The 27,845-nt window shown below is 42.9% G+C and overlaps 1 protein-coding gene across 5 annotated transcripts; it reads right to left on the bottom strand.

Annotated features, from left to right (window-relative positions):
- Window positions 1-990: 990 nt before the first annotated feature.
- TNFAIP3 (TNF alpha induced protein 3) lies at window positions 991-27,845 on the bottom strand. 5 transcript variants are annotated; one of them, XR_009818233.1, is made up of 11 exons: window positions 27,635-27,845; window positions 24,098-24,410; window positions 18,765-18,955; window positions 18,391-18,538; window positions 18,025-18,195; window positions 17,131-17,311; window positions 14,788-15,698; window positions 13,256-13,488; window positions 11,659-12,664; window positions 3,995-4,050; window positions 991-2,135 (listed from the first exon to the last, which is right to left on the bottom strand). XR_009818233.1 is itself a non-coding variant. In XM_061990780.1 (10 exons), exons 2-9 carry the CDS (start codon window positions 24,408-24,410, stop codon window positions 4,039-4,041), a joined length of 2,160 nt encoding a protein of 719 aa, XP_061846764.1. In that variant the 5' UTR covers window positions 27,635-27,845; the 3' UTR covers window positions 991-2,135; window positions 3,995-4,038. The 5 variants fall into 5 exon arrangements, 2 of the variants coding, with proteins under 2 accessions (XP_061846764.1, XP_061846762.1); XR_009818234.1 differs by lacking the exon at window positions 3,995-4,050; XM_061990780.1 differs by lacking the exon at window positions 11,659-12,664.

The following is a 27,845-nucleotide window of genomic DNA, read 5'->3' as shown; positions in this document are numbered from 1 at the left end:
AAGTCTAGCACCAGATGCCAGGAGATAGGGTAGATTGCATGCTTTGAAGAGAGGATAGGGAAAAAATTTTACCTGGTATAAAACATTTTCAAAGGTTTGACCTTGCTTATTTTTCCAGTGGGTTAGATGGGTACGTAGGGACTACTAAAGGTTAATGACTTGGGAGAGTCTTTATAGTGTAGGTTACCTCCCTAGGTCAATTCTTGTCTGAAGTCAAAAGCTTCTTGCAGTTCAGGATTGAGTTGATGGGCTGTGTAAAATGATTAGATCTTTTCAAAGGAATTTCACTTTATCAAAACAGAACATGACCATTTGTAGAAGAATGAATTTAGGAACATTTTAGATATCTTCCTGAGTCTGAGTTGCACTAACATCGGGGGAAAAATCAGAGGCTGGCGAATCTAAAGGCAATAAAGAATTTTATATCATCAAAATTATCTCAGCGGTAGAAATACCTCCTCTAGAGATAATAAAATTTTAAACATGGAGGGAAAATGTGTTCAGCAAACGTCCCAGTTCTGTATCTAACATTTACCTTAAATATTAATGTAATGGAAAATATTGTACTTATGTGTTACAAGTAAATAACATAACTTCTTCCTCAATGAAACTTACACCCACAAATCCTACAACAGTTGCGTGAAGAAGGAAAACCACCAGTGTCATTCCATGTTAATTATTAGAAAACAAAGCTTCTTAAAGAAACCCGATTCCACGCTTTACTGATGTCAATTACTAGCCTGACTGATAAAAGTAGTTACATAGACTTTTGTCAGAAATTTGTTTCAGTATTGTACAATATTTAGACACAAAAATCTAGCAACTGTTGTTGGAAAAAAATCCCCACGCCGATTCAACTGGGAACTGATGCCCCAGCAGCATTACTAACAGACTGGCAATAAGAAATCTTTAGCACATGACTTCTCTAGTTATTTTCTGCAGAGATCAGTGCCAGATTTGATCTCATTCTACATTTTAATCTGTGTCCAGGAAGAAAATATTAAGTCACTGCTGATAAACCAAAGATGATGGGAAGACTTAGAAAACAATAAAAATGGAGGAGGCAGACGAGTCAGATGCTGTAAAATAGATGAATTAGCAAATTAGACCCACTGAAACAAATGCACTTTAATACAAGCAAATACAAGGTGGGACATTATGTCCTGAGAACAACAGAAAGAGTAAAGGGCACAGTGGGCAAATATCTCAACATGAGTTCACAGTTCATTACAGGGCCAAAAGGAAATGATGTGATTCATGGATGTATAAGCAAGCTAGGAGAAAAGGTGATTCTTGCCCCTCTGTTTTGCATTGCTGAGATTTTTTTCCATGCTAGTAATTCTTGCTCTTTTTACCGGTACTTCCCGGGTCTCACTGAGATAATGATTTTATCTTTTTTATGAATATTTTTCCACTGAAAAGAGGGTATTTATCCCTTGATTATGGCAATAAATCGCTGCAGAATCAGATAAAAGCCAACTAGATGAACCTCTCTGTTCATGCCACAGTGGTTTATTCTTACCTCCTTTGATAACCTTGAAAACCATTTATTTGCCCCAATTTATAACATTAGCATTGTGTAAACTGGGTACAAATTCCTTGGTACCTCTCAACTGTGTTACACTTCTAAGAAGCTAAACATACCAATCTGCAGCTGACTACAAGCAATGTGCAGAGAATTGTGACCCAGTACTTTTCCTTGCCATTTGACAACATTTCAGGTCTTTTACTTCATTAGAAAGAGAAACTGACAAAGGAGTCAGGTAGTTCTTTGATAAGATTCCATTGACTATGAAGAAAACCCCTATTTTCTTGAATGCATTATTAATGCAAGCAGAGGATATATTGTATTTGGCAACAGTGCCAAGTATCTTCCTGTTAACATTCATTCCAAACAGCCCTGCCCTGATAAAACTGCATTTGCTCTGATTTTCTGCACTGGGAACATGTTGGGCCTGAACTGGGAATTACTTGAGAATTCAAATACATTTCTAGATCACTGGTAAAATAAACAAGGAAATGGTAATAAAGCAGGCTTAGTATTTCACTGTTGTTTAGTGCAGAGATGTACATCTGGTTCCACATGTTCCCTTTGGGTGAGTTTCATTTTGCCTCCTCTATATCCCATGTAGTACCTGAAAGAAAACAAGACAAAGTGACTTCAGAAAGATGAAAGAAGAGTCTCAAAAGGTGAGGCTCAATCGTCAACACAGATAGAAATACGAAGTATTTTTATTTACATAGGGCATATTTCACCTCAGGACATGAGTGCACACTGTAATCACTAATGAATTTAATCTCATATCTACTGAGTTGTTTTTCCAATTTCTTGCAGAACAAATACATAAATGGAAGAAATGAGAGGTTAATTACCCCAGATATGCAAAACATATCAAATGCCTAGCACTCATTGATTTCAGGAGGTATCAGGTGCCTTAAATTTGGAGTGTCTATGTGGTTTGTCTAGCATTAAACTGATCAGTCAGGAAGCTCTGAAATAAAAAGCAATCTGCATATTGCCCCACTTTTCTAACATTCTCCATGTGGAAACATCACCTTAGAAATGGGTTGTGAGATTCAGCTCATCAAACGTGTCACCTTTACAGTGTAAAAATCCACACCTCTACTAAGTCAACTGGATGCTCCTTGTATTCAAGCAAGGGAAAGACAACAAAGGTGAGGCCACCTTGGGCATCTGCACCACAAAAGTGGAAGACCAGAACTCAGCCTACACCAGCTGTGGTCATCCATTTGCCCTCACCTCTCATATTTTCTATCCAGAGATGCACTGGAAAAAATTACAAAACATATCCAGGGGATTTCCATATGGTCCTTGATGCTATCTTTAGAGTGCTTTAATGCAGTTTCAGAATAAAGAACTTGTTTGTACTTTTTCTTGTGTCTACTTGTCTCTGCTTAACCTGCTTCAAAAGAAGAGAGTTTATAGATTAAACATGTTCCACGTGCCTATAAAGTTGCCATCTCCTGGTTCTGCAGACCTCTGTGATGTCCTATGATTATTTTCCACTTATTATAGGCTTTGATAGATTAATTTTATCTACTGATATTATATACTGATGATATTTTCATTATCACAGTACTAAAACAGATATTTAGGCAATCTTTTATACATTAGCAGGTATTTTTAGATAGCTTATTACTTTTTCACTGGTGAAAAATAAATGATGAACAATATGATCTAGCTAGACTTTCCCTGGAAGTGAAAACACTTAGTTACACCCTGAAACATAACAGAAAGGCATGTTAATAAAAAGAGGTTAGGCACAAACACAGCTCCAGCAGTTATACTACACATTATTATTACAGGCTGAAACCTATTGCAGAGAAGAAAAAAAGAGATAAAACCTGCTCATAACTGTTCTGTTTACTGCTGGACTTTGATGAGAGTTTAATTCTAAGTTATTTCCAAATAGGAAGCATTGTTAACTTTCTTTTGAAATTTGTAAGGTCAACTTTTCACAGAGTGTGGCTAGGCTTCTGCATTTCTACAGATGAAGCTACCTGCAAGATGAAGGCAGCAAGTGTAGGGCGAAGCATTAGGGGCTTGAAATTTTCAGCATTATGTTTGTGACCCTGTCCTCCAAAGCCTTGGGGAGTGGAGGAATGTGCCTGACCTAGAAGCCAGTGTGAGGGTAGGAGAACAGTGAGGCAGAAGCCTTGTTGCATTGCAAAAGGAAACCACAGGTACCTTGGGGAGCTAGCTGAAGGTGGAAATGCTGTTCCATGCACAGCACATGTACACACTTCTATAAGTGAATGTATAGCCGTACAGTGGGAAGTGTAACAAAGTTCTGCATATTAAAGACCAGCTTGTTCTTGGTCATAGCTGTCAGTAGGTTTCTTTCCTGGGAGAGGAAAGCGAGCCTGGATTGTGACCGTGAGGTAACTCAAGATTGTAGATGATGTTGTGGCTGTACTCAACTGACAATGTGCAGACACGTGACAAATCCAGATTCTTAGGAAAAAATCTTACCAGTCTGAGGAGGACTGAGTTCATAGCAGAGCCTAGAGTGGAAATCAGATGTAGCCCTAGAGCAGGGGAGATGAGATGAGCAAAGATTAAAGGCCTGATGTAACAGCAAACTGTCTGAACTGAAAGTCAACTAACTAAATAATGAAACCCTGATAACTATGAAATTCTGCCTTAATAGGTGTTCCTTGCTGAGTGCCCAAAAGAGAAAGCAAGAGGAAGAAAATTCCCGTGATGAATATGTTAAATGTGACATTCAGTAAGACTCGGGTTTGGCTGGGCCTGACGGGGCCTGAGCTACATGTCTGGTCTGAGTAATGCATTTTGAACTTTAATGGTGCACACTACTGATATGACTCAAATGCACAGGAGGCTTTCCTGCCTCCAAGCGACTGACCTGGTGCCAGCTTTTAAAGAGAACAGTTCTTCCAGGGGTCATCATTCATTGCTCTATCACCACCACCCAAACTTCCCTTTTTTAAAAAAAGTCTCTGGAAATGATGACTTTTTTTCTTTGAGGCATATGTAAGCTGGTCTAGACTTGCACATGATTGTGAAAAAGGCATGCAACATCATCTTTTTCTGTTACACTGTGCGTTAATAATACGTAAATGAAAAAAAATAATCTAATCTCTCCCCTCCGGTAGGAATAAGCCTTGTACTCATTGCAGGTAAAATCAGCTAATGCCACGCTAAATAAGCTATAACCTATCATGATGAAATAACAGTTTGGCTATTTTTCTTGCCTTTTGAGTGATTGTGCGTTTAAGAACCACAGCAAAGGCTAAGACACCTAATTCTCATTAAGCTGTAACCAGCAGCAAGTGCAAAAGATGTGTGCATATTTAAATGAGGTCTTAACAAGAAGATCAGCTTAGATAGGCATGCTTTTTGGCAGGAAGGTCACAATGGAAGCAATTCAAGTTGCATCTTTTCACTCCAGAATGTATAAAAATAAGTAAGAGCCTGTTTTTTATAAAATAGCTGGCCAAATCCCCATCCTAGTTATCCTACAGTATACCTGGAGTCAAGTTACTGAAACTCATTTAATTATTAAAGGTTTGCACCAATATAAACACTACTGGATTTTGCTGTGAGTTGTTTACGAGATGTAAGCGCAGCGCATGCTCTGCTGTCCCCAGTGTCAGGCAACAGGAAATGAAATGAGCCCTGCAACAAATGATGTTAGCAAGTGGGACTTCTGACCGGGTGATCTAATGATGTGTGATACTTCATGCCATAACCAAATTCTGCCCCACAGTACACGGTGGCATGTCTGAGAGCAGTTGGTAAGAAAAGCTTTGATTTCACAGCACAAACTGCCACACAGAGCTGTGTTTCTCGGAGCAAATCCCCAACTCATTAGCTTTGCTTTACATTGTAAATGGGAGGGGAATTTTGGCCCCTTTATGCGATGTGCCACCAAACACTCTCTTTCTTGAAAAACAGCAGTACCACTTGAGAACTGGACTAACTCATGACGTGCAGTCGTATGAGCTCATACGAAATCACTTGACATGGAGCCATAACCGGAGAACAAAACCTAAGTTTCCCTCCCCTTCAGAAATTCACCAGGGGAAATCTGACTTCCTGCCCAATACCATGGACGTCTACTAGAGCTTAACCAAAAAAAAAAGAGGAGGGTGGGGGATGGAAGCCAAATAAATAACAAAAAGAATCATTACTGTGAGAGATCAGGGGTGGTGGGAGGGGGGAGAGGTTACATACGTAATATTATTCACTTTAGTGAGGCTGGAGGAGGGGGTAGTCTGGACAGCATGCCGTGGGCTGTCTTTCAATATTAGACACGGGGAGTTTTTTGAAAATTAACATTAGTACAAAAAAAAGTCATCATAAAACTCCCAAGCAAAATTACCTGCTCTTATTTTAGGTTTCTGTTTGACAGACTTTAAATACATTGTGTAGTTTGCTTTTTGTTTTTTTAAATTACATGTATATATACATAGAGGATTTTTTTCAATAGGCATTTATCTTGATGAATCAAGACATGATCCCATTTGTCTGATGAGGATTCCTACAGGAGCTGCTTGGTGTGAAAGGGCTGTGAGAACCCTTTGCAGGGGTGCTGGGCTGCCCAGGAGGCAGCAGGACAGCTGCAGCTCCATCCGGTTGGCAGCAGCATGCAGCTGCTGGATCGTGGGGAAAATGGCCAAATCAGCTTGGCTGCAGGTTGAGAAGTGATAATGCTTGTACAGGAGCGAGGGCTGGACTGTGAGGTACATCTAAATGTGTCCCACGTAATCAAACAGCTAGAGAAATAACTCCTTCAACACTTAGTGGCAGTCTTCTCCAAAATAATCACGGGATGGTCAAGCAAAAGGAAATTAATGAAGTAACAGGTCAATCAGACATGTTCCAAACATTTGGTCTTTCTTCCACTGCAGCTAGGACAACACTTCTGAACCAGGCAAGGGTTGATGCTGTCAGCATTTATCACTGATAAAGGAGCAAGAATTGGCACAGAAATGGCTGAACAAGTTTACATTAGTCTGTTGAATCTGCTCCCATCAGTGACACGTTTGCTGCTGTCCTGGTTTCCACTGGGACAGAGTTAATTTTCTTCCTCTTAGCTGCTACAAGACATTGTTTTGGGTTTACATGGAAAAGAATGCTGATAACACAGGGATATTTTGGTTATTTCTGAGCAGTGCTTGCACAACATCAAGGTATTTTCTGCCTATTGCTCTGCCCTGACAAAGAGTGGTCTGTGGATGCACAAAAATCTAGGAAGGGGCATGGCCAGGACAGCTGACTTGAATTAGCCAAAGAGCTATTCCATACCACAGAGCATCTTGCACAGTATAGAAATTAAGGTGAGTTGGCAGGAAGGGGTCAATCACTGCTCAGGCATCGGTCAGCAGGTGGTAAGCAACTGCATTGTGCATGCTTTGGGGTTTTTTTGGGGTTTCTCTTTTGTTTGGATTTTATTTCTTTCTCTTTTTTCTTATATTCATTTTAATTAGTTATTATTATTAGAAGTATTTTATTGTTATTATTATATTTCATTTAATTTCTATTATGAAACTGTTCTTAACATATGAGTTTGGGGTTTTTTTTCCTCAATTCTCTTCCCCATCCAACGGCAGAGGGTGTATATGTCAGTGAGTGGCTGTGTGATGCCTGGCCACTGACTGGAGTTAAAGCACCACAGCTGCACTGCTCAGCCACCACCTGAAAAACAGAGCTTTTGGATGTAAAAGCACCTGTACTTCTAACTGTGGATTTTAAGGGGCCTTGTCAGTTTAATATAAACTGAAATTTCAACTGTTTAGTGTCATGGTTTTCTATTTTAATGCTGCACATATATTACACTACACCGTCCTACTCAAGTGTGAAAGATAAAATTACACAATTGCTCCCCTGTGGCTCTCATCTGTACAAAACGTGCATCATGTCACCATGCTGAACCACTTATTTCACATAGATTGAACACACGAGCATTTCAAGCACTGTGGCCTCCTGGCCCCAACTGCACAAAGTTATACTCAGCATGAATTTTTTGAGATCTATATCCAAACCACTTTTATCCAACATCTAGATGCTACTGAAATCTTCCCTCAAATATTGCCTGAAGTCTTTCAGCACCTCTGTCAGTAAAATCCCCAGGTAATGAGGATTTCTCTGGTGAGTCTGTGTCTCCATTTATACCCTGAAGAGGTGTTCAGAAGCATTTCTGGTGTCAAACTCTCAGCAAGACTCTCAAACAAAGCATTATTCTGAGCATCTGAACTACGATTTCTGGCCCTACCAGATATCCTCACCCACTCATCGTCTTCTAAATACAGCTAGGGATGAGCAGGTTAAGATTTGTTTTCAGTTAGGTGAACTGCCTCATTGACATAGCAGCTTAAAAGTCCCTGCTGTACCTCTTCAGAAGAGGAACTGAAAGTCAAGTATCGAGGTCCCAGGTAAGAAAGACACCTTAGTATATCCCAAGAGCTCTGGTCTTGTGTAAGGATCTTTTTCATCTACGTATCCTCATAACTGAACTGCCTTTTCTCCTATGCCTATCATGTAAAGGCCATAACTGAATGGGGTTACAACAGTCTGTAGCATGTGCAGGGACATCAGGATGAAAGCCAGCTGGCAAAATGGCTATCGCTTGCTATTCAATCAAGCACATAAAAGCAGATATGAAGCCACTCCTACATTTACACTAACTCAAACAAATATTTTTCATTTAGATTTATTGCATTCCTACTTGCTGCAGGCCATTGGTGGGTCAGCTAGAACCTGTATACCAAGTTGCATGGCAAGCAATTCATGAATGGCTCATTAAATAAGACATCCTGACTTAAAAAAACACTTGCTGATAGCTACCTCAAAGGAGCACAGTTTGCCTGGGAGGTCTGTCTGCAGCAAAGGAGCAGCACTGTAGACAGTAGGTCCCCTCCATCTGCAGGCATCTTGTCTCTGCTGGGTGAGGGCAGAGTTCTGTGTGGGATGAGGCTGAAAAAGTGCAGGAAGAAAGGATGGGCAGGTAGCTCACAAGCCATAAATGTGATACCTTTTCCTTCTGTGTAAATGTAGAACATTGCAGCCTGCACCTGTGACTGTAACAGCAAGGACTCTCTATTCATGCTTTCCCTGCATACCGCTGGCCACACTGAGTCCTACTTGGGGCTCCTGAGATACAAGCTTAGGTCAGTAGCTAGATGTAAGTGTTTTAATCCAACACAGTACATGCATTCAGTGCTTCCAGATCTGTTAGTGGTCTCACACTTCAGATCACACCGAAGACTTGCCAAGAAGAGTGCTGGAGTATCAAAATATAAAACTGTGTTCTCTCTACACTGAAAACATAGTGAGTGCTTTCTTCTTTTGAGGTCATAAACTATCTATTAATATAGGGGTTAAATCCCCAAGAAATTCAGAAACATATAGTATTGAGATTGTCATATAATTAACCAGAAGTGTCTCTTCCCCAAACAAAATGACTATGTAAGCACAGTTCACACAGCAATCCCTTCCTGCACTATATTGTAAAGAATTCCAATGCAATGCAAACAGTTGTTAAGTCAATTATTTCATATTAGTTTTGCCTTTGTGCTAAGAAAAGAATCTCTGGACATGAAATACTTGTGTGTTAGCAAAAAGATTTCCAGAAGTGATTACAAAAAGGGAGACTCCAAATAAAAGTTCTCTCTCGCAGAACAGGAAGAAAAAGAAATAGATGAACTTGAAGAGGTGTCTGGGCAAAGAGCAGAAAGCATCAGAAGGTCAAAATCCCCTAAGGACATTAGGGAAATACCAGAATATACAAAAAAAAAAAGTCCTGCTAACTTAAATGTTCCCACACAAGAGAGGCTGGACACTCATTTACAAGGGAGCTTCAGAATGAGACAAGCCTCATGTGACTTCAAGGTTATGAGTAACGGGCCCAGAAAGCAGCAGAGAGAAATCAGTGGGACCTTGGGTATACAATCTGAAATCCTTCCTGAATTTAATTGGCCTCTTGACACTGATGGTATTGTAATGGAGGCTCTGCCTTTTCTGTGGGCTGGGGCTAATGGCTGCTGAGTCTGGATGCCATGAGCTCCTTGCATATCCTGGTACCCAGCTGTAGACATCTCTCCCAGTCTTTGCCTGCTCTTTCAGCACTGAGGTGTCTACCTGGTGCAGAATCAGAGTGGCATGCAAATTGCCTGAGTTGTAAAGAAAGGGGAAGGAGGGTATGGATAAAGGGAGAGTTAAAGTTTGAAAAAGAGGAATATGCTGTAGAGATAGGGTTGATAGATCCAATCTGGGCTCTGCTCTGCAGGAAATAGGCTGAATTCTAGGTTGTATGCTGTGAAAGAGAGGTATGCAAATCCAGAGGGAGCTGGGCTAAATTGTGAGGAGAGCAGTGCATGGGAAGTAGGTGGACAGTCATCCAGGAACATGGGCTGGTGAGCTGAGTGAATTACAAGGACCAGCTAACCCATGGCAAAAATACTCAGGAACTTAATATCTACCTTATTTCAACTGGGACAGCACTGAAGCATCTGCTGAGTGTTCCTGAAAGGGTTTAAGGAGACTTAACCAGAATAGAGAGCAGCTGACCTGGAGAGGTCAGCCTCTTCTTTCCTGATTGCACAGGAATGTTTTCAGCCTCGACTCATTTTTTTCCCTTCAAATTACCGGCAACACCTAAATATCATGGTAGTGTGCAGTGTCTAGGCAGAGGTCTGGAACACCTGAGTGCAGCTACAGGCATACTTATGCCATACTGAGGGAGTGTTACGGTACAGAATTCCCATGACAGTAGGGCTGGGTTAGGCTGAGCTAGGGATGAGAAGAAAACACCGCTCACAAGTATTTTTTTCAAGCAGTAGTTGTCAACTTGCTTTTCAGAAGCTATCAAGCAACCCAGATGCCAAGATCAAAGGACAAGGTGCTTCCCTGTTGCCTCTAGTGAGGGGATGTGGTAAGACACAGCCTGTGCCTTCAGGTTTGTATTCATGTCTGGGCAGAGGTAGGGGTCATACGCTACCATGGCCACCTCCCAAGGTGGCACTTAATCCACATTGGTTGGGAATCCCTGGCATAACTGATGGATGAATGAAGAAAACAAAGTCAAGTCAGTCTAGTTCAGCTTCCCTTGGATCCCGGTCCTGCACCATCCCTATTCTCCCACATCCATACTTCTTGGGACTGAAGAAACCCTGTACCCACAGGTGTCAACTCATTATGCACACTGACTGCACAGGTCCCTCAACAGTACCAAGAGCTCTTCCTGAGGGAATGCTGACATAAAGTGAGAGTATGCAGAGACTTAGAGCAAGTTATCACCCCTTCAAAGCACTTGGCTACATCATCTGAACCAAGGAACATGCTGAACAGTGGTCCTGAACAGAAATGCTTTCTTAAAGAGGTGTCCCATGCCTCAACTGTGTTCTCTCTCATCAATATAAAATAGCAAATTCAATCCTTCAATAATTTATTTCTTTATATCAGAGAATGTTTTTCAATTATACATTTAAGTTTGTCACTTTCAACACAAGAGTAAATATAGGTAAAAAAAATCCTAGCTGTGCAAATTTCAAGTTGCATTGTTTCAAATAATATAAATATTTTAATAAAACATATGTTCACATTAAGGTTCACAAAATATATAAAATTTAACAGAAATAAGTCATGAGTTTACTTTTTTTTTTCCTTTCAAAAAATGTTTTTTAATAACTAGAAAAAGATTCTGAACTTGAGAAGCAACTTAGAAGAGGTATCACCTCCAAAATCATAGCAGCAAAACAGATACTAAAGACTTAAAAGGTGTGAAAGGAGAAGAAAGAAGCAAGTACTAGGCACAACAGTAAAGGCAAAGTTGAAAGTAAAGAAAGTATTGCAGATTGAGAAGTGGATGCATGAACTCCAGGAGTAAAATCTCAATCCCAAATGACGATGTTACCAAGATTCAAGCTGTTTGCACAGTAAGAGAGTCACATTACAGATAACAGAAAGAAGTGTGGCAGAAATGGGGAAGGAGGGTATGAACAGCAACATTCCCAACAGTTATGATGAGAGAGAAGAGAGTTGCTCTGGTTTTGGAACTGAAGCCAAAAGGCTTTTTGCCTGTTGGAGGCAATTCTTTCTACACGAGTGGGGAACAGCAGGATTCAGTTTTCCCATCAGATGCATATGCTCATGAAAGCTGCTTCTGGAATCACCTGTCTTTCCAGATATCTTGGGATTTGGGAAAGGACCTAAATGTTGGTTAGGTTAAGCATGTTAAAGGAGCAGACCGCTGCTGGCCGTGCTTCTGGCTGCAGTTTTCCAGAGGGCTCCGCAAACACAGAACCGCTCCCGCTCCTCGTTAACACTCTGAATGCTTGTGGGAACTCCCGCCTTGATGAGATCTTCAAGAACACCAGCAAGGATGCAGGCAACACAAAGCAAGTTTCTTCAGACATCAACTGCATGTTGCATCAGCCTGTCCTAGGGGATCCCTCTCAGGAAAGGCTTGCCTCTGACTGATGTATGCCGATGCAAAATGCTCTTGCACCTCTGACAGTAGCTGTGGCTCCTTGCCTGGGAGCAGAGGAGGTATTGGGAAAGAGGCAGAACAGGGAAGTTCTTTGGATTCAAATGCTTCACACTTCCTCCTGGGAAGTCCGAGAATTAAATATGGCATTGTAGGAGCTTAGTCATGAACGACAGCTCTGTGCAGAAGGCAACCTGTCCTTCTCAGCAGTCCTTGTATGCAGTGTTTAGAGGAAGTAGACATCTATTCCTGTTCTTGGGAACAAACAGGAACATGACCAGACAGCTTATATCTCCCCTTGCCCTCTCCCAGCTCCCAGGACTGTTAAGTGTTTTGGACATAGCACCATTTCAGTGAAGGAAGTAGTTAGCATCATTTTATCATTCTTTACCAACTCTTCCCCTCCACTACCCATAGATCTGTTTGAACTGGTAGCATTCATTGCAGTAGCCGTTGCACTTGGCATTGCCATAGTGATCACAAGCAGGGGCTCGGCAACGCTGCTTTGGAGGCTCCTCTGCAGCTGGGTCCCTGGGACTCCCTGGTGGTGGCAGAAGCGGAGTAAGGCGCTGGCACTCTGGGCACAAGTTATCGCTCCTGCAGGCCAGGTTGTTTCTACATGAAGCCACAGCACACTGTCTCCTCTGGCTGCTCAACGCTGCTCGTTGCAAGTCTCTGTGCTGTCCCGTTCTCTTGAAAAACATTAAAACACATTTTCAGTTGCTGTGCTGGCAGCACAAGTGGCTTCGCATTTACTTTCAACACTGATCATGGTTTGTATAGGTAACCACAGGGGGTTGGTGCAAGCCAATGCATGTTCTGAAGAGTATAATATGGAAAGCCAAGTTGGGCCTTACCAAAGAACATCTTCATTTTTGTCATTGCTTAGGGAAAAAAAATAATCTTTGGCAACTCTCAGTTCTAAAAGGGCCAAACCAAACCAAGTTTCAAAAAACCAAAAAATCTGGAACAAGGAAAATCTGTAATGGGCTCAATGAAAAAGGCAACATGACCAGTTTCACGTTTGATGCAACTGATGCAGTTTCACAGCTCTAAGGTTAAGAATAAAAATCTCTCCCCAATCAGCAAACAAACCAACTCTTGGTCCCATTGTTTCCACTGAAATTGCTGGTGAAAGCCTGGCTGAGGTAAAACTGAGCACAACCATGATAACCCTAAACTGAGAACGACTTTTAAGAGAGCTGCTACGTATCCCAAGTTGTTCGCTTCAGAAAAAAAGCCATACAGAGCTGAACAAGATATTCTGAGAAGTTCACACTTACTTCTGTCTGTCTCACCAGCTGTTCTTCTGTCCTCCTGGCTTCCTGAAATCTCTGGTTCTGAGCTTTAATGAAGCACTTCTGGCAGTAGCCCTCGAGCATCGTGCTACCCAGGGTGTCGCAGTCACGCCGCTGGCAGGACATGGTGTTCCGGAAGGTGGCAGCGGAGGTCCCTGTCTGACCTGCTGCCGAGGACTTCCTCTGAGATCTCCTCTGGTGATGTGGCAAACTGCTGTCTGTAATGCAAAGTAAGGACAGGAGAGGTTTGAATGTGTGCAGTAGATCTGATAACCCAAAGCAACTATAAAAAGCTCCTCAATTTAAAAGAAAACATAAAAAAAAAATTTAAATCTACTAGCCTCAAATACTTTTTTTTTTTTTACAATTGATAGTGGGAAAAACTAGATCCCACTGAAGTCAAAAGAAATGCATGTCCTACCTATGACCTACCCTGATGCTTCCCTTTTGGCCACCCCCACGTCAGGCACACGGAATGGAAGGTAACGGAAGCATAGGGGCATAGACCTCAAGAGGAAAAAGTGCCTTACGCTTTTTAGTCTCATGAAGCAGTCTTATATATTCCACAATCACAAGGAAATTTTCTTTCATTGTGAACAATGCTGGAAAATAAGCTATTGCAAGCTGGTATAAAGTTCCCTAATTTCAAAGTATGTGGAAAGCACAGCATTGTGAAAGAAGTCCTTAGCCGCAGCAAGGAGGTTGGAATAGATGATCTTTAAAGGTCCCTTCCAACCCAATCATTCTATGTTTCTCTTGGTACGCTTGCCAGCAATGAAACAGTCTTAAGAGAGAAACAGTAATTCTCTCTTACATGTGCCTTTCACCCTCTTTGCTGGTGTAATAGGGCAGTAGCATGAAAGATGATTTCATGCAGTGATTTATTCACAGACTACTACCTTTTCGAAGGCCTGCCTTTAAACACATGTTCATGCATGCCTGTGCTATTATCAAGAAAGATTTCAAGGTAGATTAGAACAAAACACTTCCAAGTCACTCCAAAATACAAGCGCACTATCTACAGTCAATTTCTACTTGCTCAGCTTATCAAGGTGACTTCAACATTTACTCCAGTTTGTTGTACTTGTTATATCCAGAATGGATACAGATCTTCAGACTCATCCTAAGCTTTTCAAAAGCCTTGCTGACATAACTGTTTCTTCAGTAGCATCAACGCAGTCGCATTTCCCTCACAGACCCCTTCAACTTGTCTAGCTGTGAAGAACATTCATATCAAATCATGATTGCAGAGGAATGAACCCCATCCCTTCTTGAGCTAGTTTTGCTTCCATGAAAGCTGACAGGAAGTTTTACAAGAGATTTCACAGATTTCTCACACTGTTACCACTTGTCCTGTTATGGATAATAACAGCCAAACCCCATCTTCTCCTCACATTGCTACTTCTGCTCCACACCGTTTCCATCACCCCCTGCTCTCATAGTGAATGCAGAGCTTCATAGGTCGAGGGGCTTATCTGCAGCCAAAGAGTGTCAAAGCTCACCCCATCTCCACTCACCATGGTTTTCCTTGTACTCAAAGAAGCAGAGTGTGCAAAAGCCCTCATTTTGCGATGTCCCAAAAAAACTGCAGCCAGGTTTCCTGCAGAGATTGCCTCCCCTCTTCTCCTTGGGAGGCATCGGCGGCGGCAAGGGCTCCTCGCCACAGTTGTTGGGAGGCTGATGACGGGAGTGCTGGAGGAGATTCTGCAAGATCTGGGATGGGTCAGACGTTGATCTTTGGTGGCACATGGGTGGGAAAGCAGGGTTGTCATTTGAGGAGTGCTCTGTAGACCTTTTGAAGCAAGTGCTGCATATGCCATTGAAGGTCCTGTTGGCCTTCTGGTGGCACACCTTGCACGTGGCATAGTCTGACTGTCTCTGGTCGTCCAGGTTGTTGCAAGGACCAAGCTGTCTGGAGTTGTAGCAGCGTTCACAAAGCCCATTGTGTTGCACGTTCAACGTGAAGGGGCAGTCTGGTGTCCTGCATTTCATGGCTGTGGTCTCGCTGTACAGGAAAAGGCTCGGAGCAGTCGGAGGCGCAGAGCGAGGTCCTGTTACAGGCCCTTCGGTCACCCACCCCCCAGGTTCACAAACCTCCCCACGGGAGGAGCCCGACCCAGCTGCCTTCAGTTTCTCGGGTGCTGTTTTGGAGGTCTGCTTTCTTCCTTTGCTTCCTTGGGACCTCTGCTCAAAGCACTCGTGGCAGTAGGGCTGGGTGTTCACAGACATGTAGAAAGGGCAATTTGGTGTTTCACATTTCACCTGTAAGAGGGAAAGCTGGGAAAAAGACAGTTCTGGTCTGTTCCTGGAGCAGGTCTCTCTTCTAGCAGGCTCGGTGTTCTCCTGCCACTTCTTGTACTCATGCTGTACCAGCTGGAAATAGTCTTCCACAAGGTTTATCTCTTTGGGTAGGTTGCCTTCATCTAACCTGACAGTTAAAAAAGGAAGATTGCATCAGTGGTTGAAAAGAGCAGATCACGGGGGTGGAGGCAAATACAAGCAATATGGGGAGGAAATGTAGATTTAACACGCATCCATATTACTCAGCTAGAAGATCTAGGATGTTAAACTGTTGCTGTAAATGGAAATAATTTTAAAAGCAGGTGCTTAGTGATGTCAATCAGAGACTTTCACATCTAAAGAAATGGTCTGACATAATGCTAAACAGAAGTACTCTTAAAAGGACTTTCTAGGTGAGGGTTTTCTGTCTGAGAGCTGTTTGCAGGAAGAGTACAGATAATCTCTCAGAAGTGAAAAATCCTCCAAATCCTGAATTTGTCTGAAGACTAGCACTCAGCTGAGTGGAGGTTAGAGTGGAAGACCCCTTTCTTCACCAGCCCACGCTAAGAAAAAGCCATTCCTACAGAGGGCTCAGCATTTCATGATATCATGAAAACTGCTCTTGGTTTTGCCCTGTTGGGTCTGTATCTACCAGCAGAACTCTTCAAACAAACTACAGGGTATCAACATGGTGGGTCCGACTCTAGCATCCATCACATCATGTCTACTCTACTCCTGATAGAGCTTCATGTCACAGTTGGTAGAGTGAGGAGCTAGCATTACTGCTAATACACCAGAACACACCAGTGCAGTGGGACTAATGAAGCTTGAGTGCTACTCTTTATGTATGCATATATCCTTGGGAGAGAAGGACGTCAAACCTCCTAAACCAGAACCACCCAACAGCATAAACTGTATGGTAATGGAAGCAAAGACAGAGGATAATACGGGAAGTTGCTTTCCTCCCACACTTGTGAAGGGACTGGGCAGACCCTGCTGCTAGAATCCTCTGAACGTGAGAAGCTGCCAGTTGCCCCCTGCACATTGCTGGTGCTCAATTGATAGGAGTACAAGGACAGATGCCAGTTCCTTCACCGGTCACAGCTTCCTGGCTACTGTTACACTGCAACAGCCCAGGCTATCAAGGCATCTGCCCTAAGAACATATCGCCAAGTACTTTCACTAGGGCAGCCAAAATTACGCCAGCTGCCCTTTATGCAATGTGCCCTTTACATAAAGCACCATGAGTTCTGTCTAATTAGTTCCTGGGTTTAACTACTTTTTGGTCACTCTCTTGTGTAATCTAAAAGCGAGCAAAACTTAACCCTTGGGTTTACTCATCTAAAATACTAGTTTCAGTCTGCTAATGCTGAAGACATTTTTGCTTTTAAATTTGAGGCTGAACAGAGCTCATATCACTTCAAAGCATGTCAACAGTAATACCAATATTTCTTATTTCAGAGGCTAAACACATGTGGTACCATGTAAGGAAGGAAAGACCAAAGGAACACATTGGTCTGCCCAGCTTCTCCCACCTCCCATAAACAAGGTAACTTTGAGGAAACAGGAATGACACTCACTTCGCAGCATTAATTAGATGAGTTGTACCATGATCCCAGCCTTGCACTGGAATTTCTATCACTATCAAGTAGTCTTTTAGCAGCTGCTCTTTCTCCCTCTCTTCTGTGTCTGTCAGAAAGTGCACACTCAAATCCTCAAATCTCCCTCGCTCACTGGTGACCAGAGGGACAGCCCGGATTTCTGTGGGAAAACAAGACAAATTGTATATTTTATCAGGCAGAAGTAACCACAAGATGCAACACATGAGGATGTCACCACTGCTGATGAATTTTGGAAAGAGATGAGAATGGCTGGCCAGAGCAATCAGTTTCTAAACAATACCACTGGGATAGGATGCAGACACTGCAAACACAGCCCCATCCCACAGTAGTTTTAATGTCCCCATAGCAATATTCTTCTCAGTGTGGGCAGCACTGTAGATCTTAACTTGTCATAACTCACGATGGGATGATGCCCTAACCTGAACCTAAGGAACCATTCAGAATCCATTCAGAAGAGATACGTCAGAAACGGTAAAACATATATTTCATTATCCCTGATAGGCAGTGGCACAGTGCTGTGAGAACATGTCCTTCAAAGCTGCTTCTCTTATGATGAGGTGTGGAAAGGAGGCCGGAACACAATGAAGCAGAGGCCACTCTGACTGATTCTACCCTGCAAGTAGGTGGCTTGCGCTCTACTTTGAACTAGCATTTTGAAGGTAACCTTCAGTTTCCACTCAGATTTCCAAACCTGCTTCTGTTCACATTTTAAGAATATATTCCAAAGGCACCTTTTACATTTATTTTAACTTTAAAAATGCAAATCTAAACTAGATCATATTGCAACTGCTTTATCAGCATGATGATATCGAAGAAGTTACATAAATACCAAACAAGGTACTTGAAAAATACCTGGCCCACTGTCCTTCAGAGTCACTAGTGGTGTAAAATGCATGTTGTCGTAGCCAAGCACAATTGGGTATCTGTAGCACTCTTCAGCTGGCCAAAGGAGAGGCAAGTAAATACCACCAACATTCAGGGGAGCAAAACTGGAGCCTGACTCTAAACTTCTCACCACTTTATCTACATAAGGAAGAAAAAGAAAACACAAACAACAAATAAGTATGTGCTACAGGAAGGAGAAAAGATATTCTGTGTGTTTTAGAACAATTGCTGAAAATACCCTGCTCTGAAACACATCTACTTAAAAGGGGCAATTACTGAAGTAAGATTACTAACACAGCAGAGTAACAGAGATGACTGCCTTGGGCAACTCACCTGCAAGGACGATGATTGGCCTTCTGAGGATGTTAGCAAGGATGAAGATGTGGATTTCTTCCAGTGCATTGTATGGAAGCCTGTTTTGAGCTCTAGATGTTTCTGGGGAGGTCATTTCAATGAGGTATTCCCACTCCTCTTCCCAGTTCTGAGGAAAGAAACATCCATCAGCAACGGTTCAAAGACACAGAGGTCGGGAATCAATTGCAGCACCACAGCAGCACTCAAAATGATCACATTTTCCCACTTCCTCCAAAGGAAAAACATTTCTCCCCAGTAACAGTGGAATCCGTGAAGTCAAAAAGCAAATGAAATCAGCAAGGTACCACTGGCGAGCACTCAGGAAACAGCACCACTCCCTCAGGCCACCTTACCCGGGTGTCATAATGGAGTCCCGTTTCCACAAACTCCTGGGATTTCATAGCTTCCCGCTGCCAGCGGAGCTTGAAGTTCTGTGTGTCAATCTCCTTGAGCGCGCTAAACAATGTTTTTCTTAAGACGAGGTCAATGTCTTCAATACCCCACATGTACTGCGATGCAGCATGCATGAGGCAATTCCCATCACCTGCAAAAACCCAGAAACACTACATTATTTTGAAATGGCTACTGAAACAAAACACTACAAGCACACGGGAGGCAGAACTATACTGTACATATTCCCTGTGCACTTCTGTCTAAGCCTCAGACAGAAGGGTTTTAACAAGGAGATCACAACTATGAGCTCTCTGCTCAGAAACCTCTCTCTAGTGGTTTTGCTCCTTCACCGGTTAGCATTAAGCTGTCATTTGTTTACCTTGGAAGGAGCAATCCCATGCACCAGTACGGGCTGGGGATTGACCTGCTGGAGAGCAGCTCTGTGGAGAGAGACCTGGGAGTGCTGGTTGATAATAAACTAACCATGAGCCAGCAATGTGCCCTTATGGCCAAGAAGGCCAATGGCATCCTGGGGTGCATTAAGAAGTGTGGGGCCAGTAGGTCAAGGGAGGTTCTCCTGACGAGGAAAGGCTGTGAGACTTGGCACTATTCAGCCTGAAGGAGACTGAGGGGGCATCTCATTAATACTTACATGTATTTTCAAGGTGCATGTGAAGAGGATGGGGGGGAGTGCAATTTTTTTCTGTAGTGTCGATTGACAGGACAAGGGGTAATGTACAAAAGCTGGAACACAAAATGTTCCACTTAAACATAAGGAAAAAATATTTTATTGTAAGGGTGAGGGAGCCCTGGAGGGTGTGGAGTCTCCTTTCCTGGAGGTTTTCAAAACCCACCCGGATGCATTCCTGAGTGACCTGATCTAGGTGGACCTGCTTGAGCAGGGGGGTTGGACTAGATGATCTCTCAAGGTCCCTTCCAACCTCTATTGTTCTGTGACTCTGTTAAAGCCCCTTACCTATCTTACTTAACTTTGACTCATATAATGGACTAAATTTTGGAGTCAATCGCAAATGCCAAAGTCAGTTGAAATAGCTTTTAAAATAAAACAAAAAAAGTCCTAAAATTACATGAAGAACATGTAAATCTCCCTTATCATTGCTTATACAGGCATGAACCTGATGGCACAGGGTAGAGATAATGGAAATCACTAAGAAAATACTACAGTTAACACCAAGCTTCATGTCCCCTGGTGAGCACTGCATTGAAAGGCTTGGCACTTGTCTGTCCTTCATGCAGGAATTGCCATGAAAAAGAGACAGAGAGGTAAGAGTAGGTAATTTATGTAGAGCCATCAATCTTGCCTTTGTCTCAGAACTGATACGATGCTGGGCTGTTAAATATTTTATTTAGAGGGTTGTTTTTAAAAATATAAAATCAAAACTAAATAAATGAAAAGCATAGGTTAGGCGTTGGACTAGATGATCTCTAAAGGTCCCTTCCAACCCCTACCATTCTATGATTATATGATTTGATTTTCACTTAGACACCCTTCTTGCACTGAAAAAGTCATCTTTACAGGTAGGAAGGAAAGTGATGTTCTGCAATTTCAGAGGGGAAGAAACTGAGAATCGGGAGCATTTACTAACTTAATTTAAAAGGTCTGACATAATTTGCCTATGACTAGTTTTCAAATTCTATCTCTAGCTGTATTCTTCAAAAGGAGACATCAGGAATCACTACTGTCATATCCTCAAATTCAAAATTGTTTACCACAGCGGTAAATAGATTCACCCAATGCTAAGAAACCACAGCAATTTCCTTGGAATGGAGGACATCAACCATGGCAGAGTTACTAGATTCTCATGTTCAAAACTCTTAATTTCTGATGTGGAAAAAAAAAACCAACCAAAACTCTCACCCAAAGAATCTCCCCAAAGGACTTAAAACCAGTTTGCCACATATCTTATGAGCTCAATTACATCATTTGTGAATGCTTTTGCAACTTTTTCTATGGGATTCCAGTGGAAAAAAAACTATTATATACCTCAGATCCTGAAAAACACATCATTTGAAATCTACTCAATGCTTCATGAATTGCTTATGGACTCCGCATATCAGGTTCCTGCAACTACCTTGTGATTCCTGAATGCTGTCTTGCAAAGCTTAATTCAAGTCCACAGCTGCTTACTTGAGCTCAAACAAAATCAGGGAACAACATATAAGACAGAAAAACTGACTGGGTTTCCTTCTGACCAAGAAAGATGACATGTTAATCCCATTAAAATTTTCCCTTTGCAAAATCTAGAGCAAAGATAAGTTGGGTTTTTTTCCTCTCTCTCTCTCTCTCTGAGAGCTCACTTTCAGTTCTTTATTGAGAAGCACTGCCCAAAATTCCTTACACAGCACTTGGAATTCCCCCCGCACCGTTTGACTAGCAATTGAGCAACAGTTGTACTTTTTGTTCTGCCGGGTGCAGGGCTGAGCAGCGAAGCCTCCCTCGGACTTTCCCGGGGGGTGTGGCCGGGTGAGCTGGAATGACTAGCAATTCATTATACAAGTGAAATCTCTACAGCCAATAGATGCTGGATTTTTTAAATTTAAAAGAAAGAGAAAAAAAAAGAAGTTTCGATTTTTATACCTCCTACTGCTTTCCCTCTATCCTCCACTTATAGGCCTGCAAAAAATGCATGGTGATTCAAACAGGCTTTTTTTTTTTCCTCAATTAAAACCCACCACTCGACAAAGTCATACACATATTAGATAAAATATACACTGAAAGATCTTATAGGTAATACTTCCTCTGTTTTCCACAATTACAACTTTCATCAGAAAAAAATCCCAGAATTTTCTGAAGAAAGCCCAACTTTCACTGAAAGAAATAAGATCTTCCTCCTATATCTACAGGTTAAGCAGCTAAAAGCTTTAAAAATTATTTTGTGCTATGTGGGAGAAAAACAAAATAAAACCCTGAGTTACTTCCTGGGATGATGCAGGGCTTCTCCAGGCTTCAGTCCTTTCTTTCAGGAATCCTCTCCATCAGTCCAGTCTACCTTCTCTCTCCTACAAAGGTCCCTGTTTCAACTACTTTGCATAAACCACAGGTTGCCAAAGCCACTCCTTCTACTCATGCACTTCATGACCCTAAAGCACTGAATCAGATTTCACTGGCTGTGCAGGGTATCAGGGACATAAAAAATCACAGCAGGTCTGCCCTAACATTTTTGCACCTTGTATATTGGTGTGCCTGCTCAAGGATGGCATCCAAGTCATCCACTCAACGAATTGTTCTCATTTGTAACACTGGCTGATGGCCAAGGCACAATGTTAGTGAATGGGTCACAGTGAACTCAGTGTTGTCTCAACAGGATTAACCCCTGCACAACTCATATTGACAGGAGATGGAGGATTCCAAAACTGCTGCTCTTTACTCTGGGAAAAAATTCCACACGTTGTCCACTTTCCTAGCAAATCTGTTAGAATATATCTTTTAGGGTGAAGTTTTGAAGATGCCACACTTGGAGTGATGTTACCTTCCCAGTACTTCTAAAGTGTTGCCTGCCCAAGTTGCAACTCCAGTCCTTCTGGAAGTTGAAGATTACACCATCTCCATGCACAGCATCACTAATTATAGTGATGAGAATTTTACACCAGAGCAGAGGCAGCCCATAAAAGCTCACCAGAAGGTCAGTGCTTCTATGACAGCTAGAGAGATGCATGTTAGGATAAGGATCTTCTTGGCCAGAGCAGTGACATCTGCATAGCTGTTCTATTTTTATGGCTTTTGGACAATACAGCTGTATACAATCAGACTAAGAAATGTGGTAGAACTTGTGATGGGAATAACTTGGAACTAGGAAGAAAAGGGCAATATGTATAGAAGCAGACAGGAAAACAAGCATCCACAGAACACAACGTAAGGACTTCAACAAGGCTGCAGGTCCACCACACCTGGTGCTTCTATAACTACTATGATCTGCTCCTTGAGCAAAGAATATGTATTTTCCATGTTCTTGGAGTCCTCACTGTCCCAGTCTACCTTTCTGGTTTGGAACATTCTGTGCTCCACAGAATCCTGAGTCCAAGTTGGCAGCTGCGTGACTGTAAGTCATAGCCATTACTGAATATTTCCTTTGCTGAATGTGAAATGTCCAGCAAATCTTACAATCATGTGCAAAAGTTTCCTGCTCAAGACTGGACACGTATAAACTATTCAGGAAATCTTTGCACTACTGCTGTACCTTTAAATTCACAGCACTTGATGTAATTTACACAAAGTAACCCAAAAGCCAAGTCCTAAACCCAGCACTGACCCTTGAAAGAAAGAAGCACTGCAAAACTGTGTCGCACAAAGATGACGGGGTGACAGGAGGATGCCAGGAGGATGAGGCGACACTTTTTGCTGTAGTGTCCAAGTGACAGGACTAGGGGTAATGGACATAAGCTGGAACACAAAGAGTTCCACTTAAATACAAGGGAAAACTTTACTGTGAGGCTGAGGGAGCCCTGGCACAGGCTGCCCTGAGAGGTTGTGGAGCCTGCTCCTGTGTGACCTGATCTGTGTGAACCTACTTTACCAGGGCATTGGACTAGATAATCTCTAGAGCTGCCTTCCAACCTCTACCTTTCTGTGACTATGAAAGATTGCTGTCAGTCTCACACATGGGATTTACTGGTGAGCCCTGAGGGAAGGCAAGAGTTGGCAAACCCCAGCAGGTAGCTGAGTGTGAGGGAGCCGGTCAGGTGTGGGGCACCAGCTCCAGGGACAGCAAAGTCAGGTTCACAGGCGTTCCATGGCCAGGATGCTCCCGCCAGCATCACTATCAACACTGAATCGGCAAGGGAACCTTGCCTGCCAGCTACAACAGCAGGGCTTATGGCAGGATATTAACTCTGCTGTACATACATGGGAAAGTATCCCATCACTCAAAGTATCTGAAGACTCATTTTACCTGGCACTAAAGGCCATGTGGCACTTCCGACAAGGCAGCTGACACACAGCACAGTGGGAGTCACAAAAAAGTGAATAGTCACGAGTCCAATTTCCCGCCTGATATTTTACTCTGATGTGCCCCAGGTTACTGATACTGCAAAAATACCTGTGAAATTTTCAGGCTATTCAAAATACTGGGACGTGGGCAGCAGTCTGCTACAGCCCTCAAGGATACTACGTCATGTAGAAAGAATTTCAGTTTACAAACCTAAGATTAAAAGGCATCACTTTTTTCAAGCTGTGAACTTCTGTTTCAGTAACATGAACTCGGATGCTATTAATAAAGGTGCTACATTTGTATTATCCATCTTAATGCAAATGCAAAGACTACCCATAACTCACCGTTAGTCTTCAAAGGGACAAGTCTCCGAACTTCCATGCACCAATTCAGCTTCCTCTGGCGCTCCAGTGAAGTCTGGGTGGCCTGGTCAGTCAGGGCCTTCTGAAGCGTTTCCCGAAATTGAGGACAAAACTGGCACATTCTGAACATTTCTATGGTGTATCTGTGCATAGTCCTGAAGTGGTGAATTATTCCACTGGGAGGTTTGATCAGATCTTCAGGCATCCTCTCTCTAATCTTCATGGCCTTCAGCATATTGCTCTGATACAAAGTCTGAGGAAGGATGTGTTGGCCAGCCATGTTTCTAGAAGACATCTGAAATGAAAAAGGATCCTTTTATTGGCATGTTAGTGTCCCTGCATCACAGCGCTATCACTTTTGCAGAGATTGAGAAGGCACTTTCAGGGGCAGGATTCTGGCTGCAGCTTTGCCTAAAATGAGCACAAGGTGGATGAAGTCTACTGAGCTTTGTATAGATGATGATTTTTAAAGCTCATATCCATTCATCTCCTTGCATTACTCTGATAGAGATGCTGACCAGCTTATTCCGATCATTTACTGAGCTATTAAAGAGAATTTACTCATAACTAAGAAAATTGCATCATCATTCTAAAAAGAAGAAAAAAAACCATTTAAATCAAAGTAAGGATAAAAAAGGCAAGATCAAGGGAAGGGGAAATTATCCTGAAAACTTGATTCATTGATAATTGCATAGTGTAAGCCCCTATGAACTTGCTGAACTTTCAGCACACTTTAAACTCTTGTTTTGATGACATGCCAAAAAAAGTAGATAATGACCATTACAGATTTCCGCAGCCCATGCATTCTGAGAAGTGATGCTTGGAAGAGTACAAAATGACCACCAAGAATTACACGCTGTGTTAGCATCTGTCTCATACTTACGGTGGCCGAAGACAGCAAACGAGGAATTTGCTTTGTAAAGCCAGTACTCAAAGACAGACTTACGTTATTGTTCCTGAGGCTCCTTGTATTTTGAGAGTGGCAGAGCTACTGCACAGAGGTGCTTGTGCTGTGTGTGGGGGTGCAGACTGTAGTGCCGCTATTACTCAGCGGTAACTCAATAGAGCTGAAGAAGCATTTCCACTTGGCTCAAAAACCCCAATATTTTTCCACAGTGGGACGTGTAATGTTTGCTGGCCTGTATCCCTTTCTTCAGTATTTCTGGCCTCATGTGAGCTAAAGCAGGAAGAACAATAACCAAAAAAAAAAAAAAAGCAAAACCCAAACCCATAACCTCAAACCGTCTACGCGCTCTGAAACACTTACTCAGAGCAGACTAACTCTGCGGCTAGCTAGAGCCAAACATAGGGACCACATCCCTCAAAACTCCCGTGCACTACAGTGATACCACCACCAACCTATTTTTACATGGAGAGACTCCCCATATTGTCCATGTTCGCTATTGCTCTGATTAAAAACAAAGCAAAATTTCTGCTGAGACAAATAAAGGTATATGCATGCCTAACACACTTAGAATATAACTGGTCACATTAGGAGAGACCACCATCTAGGGACAAATAGTAAGTCATATATGTCTTGCCAAGTACAGGGAGACAAAAAGCAACTGGTTTATGCAATTATTAGGAAGTTTGCTCATGGAGATGGAAATCTGGAGGGTCAGAGAAAGGAATGATGACTACGGTCTGACAGACTGACCAAGAAGTTTACCTCTAGATCTGTGGAGGCAAAAGCCACCTCTTGCACAGGAGGGACTTCTGCATGCCCTTCCCTGCTGGAAGCAAGGAGCTGCTCACCAGCTGCTCTCCTCTCTTCATCCAGACACTTCCATTGGCAACATCCACCTCCAGTCACCCATCTGGAGTGCTGGAAAGAACACTGTCAGGGTAAGAGGGGACCTCAAACTCCTGCTACCAAAAGCTGCCCTCTGTAACCTCTCTAAGAACCAGCTGATGGAGAGGTTCAGTGGCTGTCCTGTCAAGCCCTAAATAGAGGCAGGTGTAACATGAGATGCTGCAAAATCTTCTGTTCAATCAGGATAGTGTCATTCACACAGTGTTTCCTCTGCTTCTTCGAGAGTACTAGGGACAGGGCTCAGAGCTGTCACATCTTGCAGCACATGGAAAGGTTTTCCTTTAGCTAATGAAGGTGGCATATTCTTATAATTCCCCTAAAAACATATAGCCTTAAAATGGAAATAACACATTTTCTCACCCACTGGCCCTGATTTACACATGTTATTAATGTGATCTTATACTTAACTATATGAATGATTTAAGAAATTAAATATAAACAACCCCTTATTCATCTGTTTAAAAACTACAGCTAAACTTTGCTCTGAGATGAGCAAAATATTGAATTCCTTTCTTAGGTAAGTAGACCTATTGAGTCAATGGGATTTTTTTTACATCAGTAAAGACTAATCACATGATTAAGCACTACCGGTATGGACCCTTACAATGGTAACTTCCAGCTTTAAGTAACGAAAAGTCCTGAGTTTACAGAAGCGTTCACTGAAACTACACTATTCAATATTATAGTCTATAGGCGTATTTTCCTCTCCACGCATAGAAATCACTTTCAGTCATTAAACGTCAATCAAGGCAAAAGCTGAGCAACCCTTATTTTCAAAAACAATGTCATGAAACAAACAGTACTCAATAGCCACCTAAGCTAGAGATTTAAAGAACAGAAAGCTGCTTAGGTACAATCAGATTGGTTTATACCATACTGTGCTTTCCTGTACACTATACTGCTGTAACCTTTTGACATGTGATGCCTACAAATTCTCAGAACAGCACCACTGTAAACAATGATTAAATGTCTACCTGAGGCAGCATCCTTTTCTGAAATTGTAATACTAAGGATGCTGGCCTCGGGAAAGTTGAATACTATTTGGAGACCTGCTCGTGCCTTCATAAAGTTATCTATATTTTCTGTCCTCTATCTGAGAAACAGCAACAATAAACTTTTTCGGTACAACGCTAGGACGATGCTAAAATAAACATGCTCAACACACCTTCAGCACCCATGGATTTCTTTGCCTGAGTCTTTGTCTGAGCGATTGGTATAGAACTAAGCACATTACCACTCTTCACCGGGGAAGAAGGTGAGGACTGAGAGTGTTACATTACTTAGTTCCCTAACCGACTGGTCTGCTGGAAGCAAGCGTATGCGAGGTGGAAACGTCAACCGCTATTACCACCTGCCAGCCTTACGGACGGAGCTCAAAGCAGAAGCAGCGGCAAGCGCCGAAAGCAAGCCCAGCAAGACCCCTTTCGAGGGCAGCTCGCCGAGCTGCCGCGGGGCTGGGGTCCCTCCGAGCCCGGGCACAACTTCACCGCTCGGAAACAGCCCGCGGCGAACGGGGAACCACCACGCCAACTGCTCGGCTGCTGGGCGAAAGACGACCAAACACCGCGGCCAAACCCGGTTCTGCCCCGAGGAGCCCTCCTGCGAGAGGGACGGAGGAGACAAAGCCCGTTCGAGGGTCCGCCGCCCCGCCGTGCCCGTCCCGGCCAGCCTCCCGCACCCGTGCATGTACCCGCAGCGACGCTCACCTCTCCGCCGGCGGGCTCCTCCTCCGGCCGATCCTGCCTGTAACTCCAGCTCAGCAGCGGGGCTGGGGCGGTGGGACAGAGCCGAGCTCGGGCGCCATCAACCCCCGCCGAGCCGGGGCTCCCTTCCCTCCGCCGCCCCCTCCCCGCCGGAGCCGCTGCCGCCGCCGCCGCCGCGCGGAATGAAGGGCTGAGCAGAGCCTCTTGGTTTTTT

The sequence above is a fragment of the Colius striatus genome, chromosome 2 (assembly GCF_028858725.1).
Source record: "Colius striatus isolate bColStr4 chromosome 2, bColStr4.1.hap1, whole genome shotgun sequence".
Taxonomy (NCBI): Eukaryota; Metazoa; Chordata; class Aves; order Coliiformes; family Coliidae; genus Colius; species Colius striatus.
Note: the sequence above shows the minus strand (reverse complement) of the source record. Positions and strands in the feature narration are given on the sequence as shown.